General features: G+C 39.5%; 1 protein-coding gene across 1 annotated transcript in view; it reads left to right on the forward strand.

The window, feature by feature from the left end:
- LOC131356298 (Fc receptor-like protein 5) overlaps positions 1-4,443 on the forward strand; it is a 42,248-nt gene extending 37,805 nt beyond the window's left edge. Inside the window, exons 9-13 of the mRNA XM_058395199.1 lie at positions 2,106-2,381; positions 2,733-2,981; positions 3,123-3,239; positions 3,496-3,577; positions 4,302-4,443. Of these exons, the coding sequence (XP_058251182.1) occupies positions 2,106-2,381; positions 2,733-2,981; positions 3,123-3,239; positions 3,496-3,577; positions 4,302-4,443 (866 nt within the window). The remainder of the gene's footprint in view (positions 1-2,105; positions 2,382-2,732; positions 2,982-3,122; positions 3,240-3,495; positions 3,578-4,301) is intronic.
- Positions 4,444-9,557: the final 5,114 nt, after the last annotated feature.

The following is a 9,557-nucleotide window of genomic DNA, read 5'->3' on the forward strand; positions in this document are numbered from 1 at the left end:
GGTTGAGGTCAGGACTCTGTGCAGGCCAGTCAAGTTCATCCACACCAGACTCTGTCATCCATGTCTTTATGGACCTTGCTTTGGTCACTGGTGCACAGTCATGTTGGAAGAGGAAGGGGCCAGCTCCAAACTGTTCCCACAAAGTTGGGAGCATGGAATTGTCCAAAATGTCTTGGTATGCTGAAGCATTCAGAGTTCCTTTCACTGGAACTAAGGGGCCAAGCCCAGCTCCTGAAAAACAACCCCACACCATAATCCCCCCTCCACCAAACTTTACACTTGGCACAATGCAGTCAGACAAGTACCGTTCTCCTGGCAACCGCCAAACCCAGACTCGTCCATCAGATTGCCAGATGGAGAAGCGCGATTCGTCACTCCAGAGAACGCGTCTCCACTGCTCTAGAGTCCAGTGGCGGCGTGCTTTACACCACTGCATCCGACGCTTTGCATTGCACTTGGTGATGTATGGCTTGGATGCAGCTGCTCGGCCATGGAAACCCATTCCATGAAGCTCTCTGCGCACTGTTCTTGAGCTAATCTGAAGGCCACATGAAGTTTGGAGGTCTGTAGCGATTGACTCTGCAGAAAGTTGGCGACCTCTTCGCACTATGCGCCTCAGCATCCGCTGACCCCGCTCTGTCAGTTTACGTGGCCTACCACTTCGTGGCTGAGTTGCTGTCGTTCCCAAACACTTCCACGTTCTTATAATACAGCTGACAGTTGACTGTGGAATATTTAGGAGCGAGGAAATTTCACGACTGGATTTGTTGCACAGGTGGCATCCTATCACAGTTCCACGCTGGAATTCACTGAGCTCCTGAGAGCGACCCATTCTTTCACAAATGTTTGTAAAAACAGTCTGCATGCCTAGGTGATTGATTTTATACACCTGTGGCCATGGAAGTGATTGGAACACCTGATTCTGATTATTTGGATGGGTGAGCGAATACTTTTGGCAATATAGTGTATCTGTAAATTAGCTGATAGGGTTAATAAGTAGAAACTATTCCACTATTCCTATATTATCACTGTAAACCCTGACAACAAATTCATCTTGACAATTTAGATGCTGTATTATTTTTCCACAGCAAGACCTAAACCAGTGGCATCCATAAATCCTGATAATCAGGTGTTGAGTGGAGAGACCGTCACTCTGAGATGTGACATACAGGATGAAAGTGTCTCTAGCTGGCAGTACAGCTGGTATAAAGATGCTTCACACAGTCCCGTCAGTAGTGGACAGGTGTACAGAATCAGTGGTGTTGAAGTGACCCACACAGGTAAATACACCTGTAGAGGAGCAGAGAGAGGAGGTTCACGCTCCTCACACTCCAGTGATGCTGTTACACTGACTGTATCAGGTGAGTGTGAAAATGTGCAATTAGACATTCATGAAAAGCTTCTTACTGTGTATCAAATGAATCTAGAAAAAATCATCTTGTACTTCCTGATTAACAGAGAGACCACGGGCAGTACTGAGTGTATCTCCACAGAGCTGGCTGACTGAAGGAGACTCAGTGACCCTAAGCTGTGAGGTTACAGACTCCTCTACAGACTGGACATTCAGCTGGTACACAGTTGTTCCCTACAGAGACGGCTTAACTGGAATAAATAATAATGGTGGCTATAGCGTGTATGTGGAGCTCCTCTCAGACAGCAGCAGAGGATCTGGAGGCAAATACACTCTCAGTCCTGCTGCTCTTAAACACACAGGAGTTTATATGTGCAGAGGAGAGAGAGGAGAACCAGCCCTTCACTCACAGTACAGCAATCCACAGCCACTATGGATCACTGGTGAGGAAAATTAACTGTTGTGTTGAAGTGTAGAATAGAAAAGTGTGAATGTAAGATCAGATTAATGCAGCTATTATTTTATGTATACATCAGTTAAATAGTCCTCAGTGCTGGTAGAGGATTATTTTCAGGATGTTCTTCGTGTTCCCCTGTATGTTTTCTGATGTCTCCACCCCTTGTCATTGGCTATTTTTTCTTGTTAACATACAGAAAACAAAAATTAAATATACAGTCAATTCCTTTGTTCTGCCTTATTATATTGCATATTTTCTCTTTATTTGTCATTTACATGGCTCTTTTCTGTGTTTAAGGTGAATCTCCTCCAGTCTCTCTGATCATCAATCCCAGCAGAACTCAACACTTTACTAAAGACTCTCTCTCACTGAGCTGTGAGGACCAGAGTAACTCTACTGGATGGACAGTGAGGCGATACACACACAGTGAGAGAGTGTTAGATTGTTCACACTGGGGATCAGTTACAGGATCTACATGTAACATCAGCTTCCTCTCCACATCCTACACTGGAGTTTACTGGTGTGAGTCTGAATCTGGAGAAAACAGTAATCCTGTCCACATCACAGTGCATGGTGAGTCTTCATGTAGTGTGTTTAATGTTAAAGGAAAAGAGAAATGTTCTGAGTATGAATACATGTATGTTAGTAGTAGACATTAGTTTTACTAGTACCAGTAAATAAGCATGGAATTGAATCAATACTCAATAATCATGTATATCTGTACTGATGTATCCATAATTCAGTTGAATTTTTTCTCATGAGCTAGTGTAGGCAGTTTTCTACAGACTTGAATTAAATACCTGCAGACTCCACAGGTTTAGAGGGTTTTAAGTTATATACAGATAAATGCGAGAACTTTTATTTATTATCTACAGACACATCATAGTGTGTGGATTTCCTTCTTTGTGATGTTCTGTGTTCTAGATGGTGATGTGATCCTGGAGAGTCCTGTCCATCCTGTGACTGAGGGACATCCTCTGACTCTACGCTGTTTATATCACAACCCAAATCCCTCAAACCTCCGAGCTGATTTCTATAAAGATGGATCAGTTCTCCAGAACCAGACTACAGGAGAGATGATCATCCAAACTGTCTCAAAGTCAGATGAAGGTTTCTACCACTGTAAACACCCAGAGAGAGGAGAGTCACCCAAAAGCTGGATCTCAGTCAGACGTGAGAAATCATTTAAATATTAATTTAAATACAACTGTTATTTAATGGGTGAAAATGAATTCATTTGTACTGCAGATTGAGCTAAAACATACAAACAGTTCAGCATGAATAAACCATGATCATTATTTTATTCTGCTTCAGGTCCATCAGGTGTAGAAGCTCCATTCTCAGTGCTCATGCTGATCTGTAGTGTGGTGACGGTCTCTCCGTATCTGCTGGTGACCATCATTCTGCTGCTCATATGTTACAGAGCTCGAGGTAAGAACTCTTTCAGTAAGTCTCTACACTTCACATAATGAGCATCATGACTTTAATTATTGTGAGAAAAACATTGACAGGAGCTACTGGGACAGTTCCTTGCCAGACCACCAGAGGAGTGAGCCAAAGTTCATCTATAAAAAGAGGATGCATTTACTGAAAAAATAGTGTCAGAGTTTCTTTGTTGTTTATGGTTTTGTGTTGATTTTAAATAATTCTGATTTCTCATTTTAATATCCTGCTGTTATTTTCTCAGTATCTTATAGACACCCTCACTGTTCTGAATGGATTTGTTTAGCTAAAGCCTGTAAACCTCCTCATGAGGTGAAAGTGATCATGTGTGTAGTGTTCAATAAGCCCTACATCCAGCTTTGTATGCAATATAAAAACAAGTTTATTGACTGTTATCTGAAATATGGAGTGAAATATGGTGTTGAACTAATATTGTGTTTTCTCAGTATTAGTTCTACCTCTACTGTATTTGTACTGCTGTGTTTTATTTTATTTCTTTGTAAGATTTTCTCTAGTTAAATAATGAGAAGTAGACTTAAAATGTAATGTAGTCATTTATTAGATTTTTCAGCTGTGTGAACTTTAATTGTAGTTGTTTGAGGAGATTTATGGATGAAATGTTTGATCAATTAAATAAATACATCATTATCAGTTCACTGCTGCTATATTGTTGTCTTTTCATTGTCTCATAATGTTTCTTGTCTCCTGCTGTAACATTATTAATCCCATGGAGGAAATTCCAAAGTTTTATCTTAAAGACAGATAACTCGATCCTGCAGTATTATTCAGTGTCAGTAGAGGATCTCAGTGCAGTAAAGGTCAGGAGTAAATGAGGAATCAAACAGAAGTGTTATTACTCTTTCTGCATGTCTACACACTGGTACACTGATGTACAGGACTAACACAACACTGAAAACCAATCAGGAAATCAACATAACTAGGTGTCTGCAGTGAAGAACACACACTTCCTCTAAGGAAAAACTAACATGAAAATAATTCTTGATTATTTTACTGTATTAATTAACATTAAATCCTGTTTGTTACTCTGAGACCATGCTACACCGACAGCAGCCAGCAGAGGGCAGCAGTGGTGCACACAGTGATAGCAGGAGAACAAATTACAGACTTCTCCAGGATGATTAACCTGGATTTCCTGAACCTGTCCAGCAGTATACTTAAGACCAGACTTTGACACAGCCCTTTGCTACACCTTTGTAGAGGAGTGACAGATATGTTATGTTGGTGAAGACTCTCTGTACAAGAATGATGACTCAGCTGTAATAAAATATCAGAACAAGGATGTTTATTTACAGTGTCTGTGATGTACAAATAGTCCAAAAGTGAACCACAATATCTTAATATATAATAAAAAAGAGAATAATATACACCTTCCAAACAGAGATCTGTTATGAGCCAATCAGAAAAGATTTGTGTAGGGAAGAGACTGGTGTGAGAATAATGTGCTCCAGAACTGTGTAGAGTGTTGAAAAGTGCTGAAATGAGTTAAAATAAGGATTTCTTTGAGAATATTTCCATGTATCCAGTTACTAAACCATAAGTAAAGACTTTAGACTCGTTGTTACGAGCGGACGTCATTAACTGGGACTCCAGGTCACTGGTGTTTAGTCAAGTAGCTTTTATTGTCATTTGAAGCACATACAGCTGGTACAGTACACAGTAACATGAAACAACGTTCCTCCAGGACCATGGTGCTACATAAAACACACAACTACAGGAGACAACACAGAACTAAGTTCACTACACAGACCTACACAGTACTACATAAAGTGCATGTGTGTAAACAGTGCAAGACAGTACAGTACAGTACAATAACTGACCAGGGACAGTGCAGCACTGACCACTACACAGTTTTGTAATGAATAAAGTGCAATAGTAAAATGCTGTGGATGTAAACACAATACACAGTTAACAGAAAAACAGATCATTGCGTTTTGTTATAGTGCAAATTGTCCAAAAATTATGAAAACAATCAAAATTAACTCACGCTGCAGTCGATAACAAACAAATAAATACCAATCCCTCTCTCTCTCACTGCTGCATGATTAAGGAGATCTGAAGCATGTTGTTTGATCATTTCCTCGGCTGTGTCTTTGCTCCATTTCATTACTGCAGCTGCAAAAGAGGATATTTCATAAATGTAAACAATAATAAACATTTTGCAATGCTACTGTACATGTCTGGTCCTGAAACACTTCCAGTGTCGTCATTTTTAAATCACAGATCTTTTTTCCATGTACAGATCACAGAGATATAGCCACAAACTCGTATATACACTGATCAGGTATAACATGGTGAGCAGTGAGAGGTGAAGTGAATAAGACTGATGATCTCCTCATCATGGCACCTGTTAGTGGGGGGGATATATTAGGCAGCAAGTGAACATTTTGTCCTCAAAGTGGATGTTAGAAGCAGGAGAAATGGACAGGATTTAAGCGAATTTGACCAAAAGGGCCAAATTGTGATGGCTAGACCGCTGGATCAGAGCATCTCCAAAACTACAGCTCTTGGGGTGTTCCTGGTCTGCAGTGGTCAGTATCTATCAAAAGTAAGGCTGAAACGATTCCTCGAGTAACTTGACTAATTCGAATACAAAAAAAAACCACTGAGGCAAATTAGTTGCCTCGAAACTTTTAGTCCATTTATTGTAGCTACACTACAATTCATTTCACACTAAAACAGACAGAAAACTCTGTAGAGTGTGATTACTGTAAGACTGAACTGGTGTACCACAGCACTACAAGGTCCATACTTCAACATCTCAACACGGTGAAGTTAGTGTGATATTCGGATATTAGACATCCGGAAGCGGTATTTTAGGGACCGTCGACAAATAAAAATCAGTGAAGACATATTTTGGGATAACAAGAGGTGTACCTCGTGGAGGTTTCCGGTTAGATTATTTTGGTACTAGTTTTGGGTCACATGACCTAGAAGGTATTGAAGTGATAGTGATTTTTTTTTAATTAAAAAACAAATAATTCCAAATTACTATCTATTAAGTTATTATTAATAAATTAACAAAAGCAGCATGCAATGACGCATGGCATATGTAAATTTAAGAAGAAATTAGGGCACGTAGCCAGGTAAGTAACAAGTACCACATTTCAGTCGTACAGAAATTTGTAGACGGTCCCTAAAATACCGCTTCTGAATGTCTGTCTAATGTCCGAATATCAAACTAACTTCACCGTGTTAATCTCTCATTCACACACAGTCCCCGCTTTAAGCCCACGGAGTAGACACAAGCTTCACACTTCACTTAGATCAATATGAACGTTCACAAATTAAGGCCGGTATAAATGTATGTGGATTGTAGGTACATGTAGTGACTATTTAAGATCATAAATCAGTATGGTGGCTAGTTATGATGTCCCTAATTTAGCCACGTTTTGTGAAAGCCTAAGCGTCATTCATTTTGATAGCCTCACTCTCTCTCTCTGTCACACACACACACACACCAGTATGTAGAGAGACATTTAAGAGGGTTTATTCAACAAATAACTAATTTCATGTTACAGAAAAATGTGTTAAGTAATTTGATGTGTATGGACTCTTGTTCTTCTTCCAAGTTTCCTTCCTGTCCACTAATTTTTGCCTCTTACAAAAACCACAAAGTCTTCCAGGAGGACAGTAAAGGCTTATGTCCTGCTTGAGCTGTAGTTAGACTGAAACATCAAAATTAGGCTGGACAACATAAATGCAATGTTTAGGTATTATTATTATTAGTATTTTGTTTTAGGTTGTACTATTTTTAGCTTCTTTTGAAGTAATTAAGTGTTTTTTATTTATATATTTGTATTTGCATTTTGAATGACAATTAGATGCACTAAATAGGTTTAGATTTTATTTTCATTTTTGTAAACAGGAAACAACTTAGTTGTTCATTTTAAGAGACCTGTCTTATTTTCTCTTACATATTTAGTATTCCTCTTTAATAAAGAAAAAGTACTTTTTATCCGATTACTTGATTAATCGATGGAATAATCGGTAGAATACTCGATTACTAAAATAATCGATATCTGTAGCCCTAATCAAAAGTGGAACAGGGAAAAGGAAGGAACAGTGGTGAACCGGCGACAGGGTCATGGGCGGTCAAGGCTCATTGATGCACGTGGGGAGAGAAGGCTGACCCGTGTGATCCGATCCAACAGACGAGCTACTGTTCCTCAAACTGCTGAAGAAGTTAATGCTGGTTCTGATAGAAAGGGGTCAGAATACACAGTGCATCACAGTTTGTTGTGTATGGGGATGCATGGCCACAGACCAGTCAGGGTGCCCATGCTGACCCCTGTGCACCACTGAACGCATCCAACAATGAGCATCAGATCTCGACCACGGAGCAATGGAAGAAGGTGTCCTGGTCAGATGAATCACATTTTCTTTTACATCACATGGATGGGAAGGTGTGTGTGCGTTGCTTACCTGGGGAACACATAGCACCAGGATGCACTATGGGAAAAGTAAAGCCAGCGGTGGTCAGTGCAGATACATCCACACGTGTATATCAGGGCTGGACATTAACGCTTGTCTGGGGCACGTGGTTTAATTTCATACTAATGTCATAAGTACCATGGAATATTTTCCAATATTTAACAAGAGTAGTTTTGCAGTGTAAATACATTCATGTACTGCTAATTCATCTCCAGATTTCTCACTTCACTGCTGAAATCCAGGAATCACCTTGTGGGTTTTTTTTTTGGAATCTAAAGACTTTTCTTAGTTAGTTCCAGGTTTAAGAGAGAATCCAAACACTGAACAACACAGTCTTAATTTGAATGTTGATATTTTTAATCACATGATAAATAAATGATATCAGTATCAATTAGTACTGGTCCTGACTGACTCACCCGAGTTAAATGATCCGATTCCGCATATTAACTCATGATTCATGAGTCCGAGGTCTAAATTAACCCCATTCTTATTTTTTTGTGAAACAATTCAGAACATTATATATTATACTTTAACATTAATGCAGTTATTAAACATATCAGAGAAAAAAGAAGTTAGAAAGAAACAAATGAACAAATGTGCTTCCAGGGGAACGAGAGAGACAGAGAGAGAGAGAAAATTCAGCTGATTCTCAGTGGACTCGTGGAGTCGGGTTATAGACCGATTCAGCTGATTCTCAGTGGACTCGTGGAGTCGGGTTATAGACCGATTCAGCTGATTCTCAGTGGACTCGTGGAGTCGGGTTATAGACCGATTCAGCTGATTCTCAGTGGACTCGTGGAGTCGGGTTATAGACCGATTCAGCTGATTCTCAGTGGACTCGTGGAGTCGGGTTATAGACCGATTCAGCTGATTCTCAGTGGACCCGTGGAGTCGGGTTATAGACTGATTCAGCTGATTCTCAGTGGACTCGTGGAGTCGGGTTATAGACCGATTCAGCTGAGAATCTTACGTTTAGTCTCAGCACCTCCAAAGTGCATGATTCTTAAATGCTGATTAATAGATAATATTAAGTTATAGTTATACTTTTTGCAAATTTAGCATTTTTGTTCAGTATTTAAGATATTTATTTTTATTCCATTTGGATACTTTTACTTTTAACATATTTCATTTTTGGTTAATATAACTGATTTGCACATTTTTATATTTGTGATAAAGTTTTCTGTGTGTGTGTGTGTGTGTGTGTGTGTGTGGCACTGGTATGGTAAGTCTTGATTCTTTACTCATTAAATTATTATAGTGTATAATCACCTGCATTAATCCCACCATTCAATCACTATATATATTTCCCAGCATGATTAGAGTTTGTACAGGAAACGAGGGCTATTAAAGAATCACTGAATCACTGATTCGATTCATTTCAGTGAGTGACTCAACGAGACCCGAGTCTTTAAAAAGAATCGTTTTTACTACCGCTAGTCCGCAACAACTAACCGGAAACCTCCAAGCACCAAACACGTCACTTCCGTAAACCCAATAATAACCGTTTAAATAGTCTCTATGTGTAAAAACACCTGTATTCATACACCAAGTCCACATATTAGTATAAAATATCAAGGTTTGAATCCCTTGTACACAACTGTACTCTAACCTGCTGCGACACGCTGCTCTGACCAAAAGAGGACAAAATTAAAACATCTATCCAACAGCTAGCTTTGTCCCATCATGGTAACTAGCTACCGTTAGCTAAACGCTGGTTTCAGTCAGAGTTAGCGTTAGGAGCTAACCGGGCATTACTTTAGAAAACTGCCATAGCAGAAGAAAATATTCCCAACTGTAACGGTGCCGTTAGCTCGTTTCTGCTTGATTTAACATGACCGTCATGTAGGACGGCTA

The sequence above is a fragment of the Hemibagrus wyckioides genome, linkage group LG07 (assembly GCF_019097595.1).
Source record: "Hemibagrus wyckioides isolate EC202008001 linkage group LG07, SWU_Hwy_1.0, whole genome shotgun sequence".
Classification (NCBI taxonomy): domain Eukaryota; kingdom Metazoa; phylum Chordata; class Actinopteri; order Siluriformes; family Bagridae; genus Hemibagrus; species Hemibagrus wyckioides.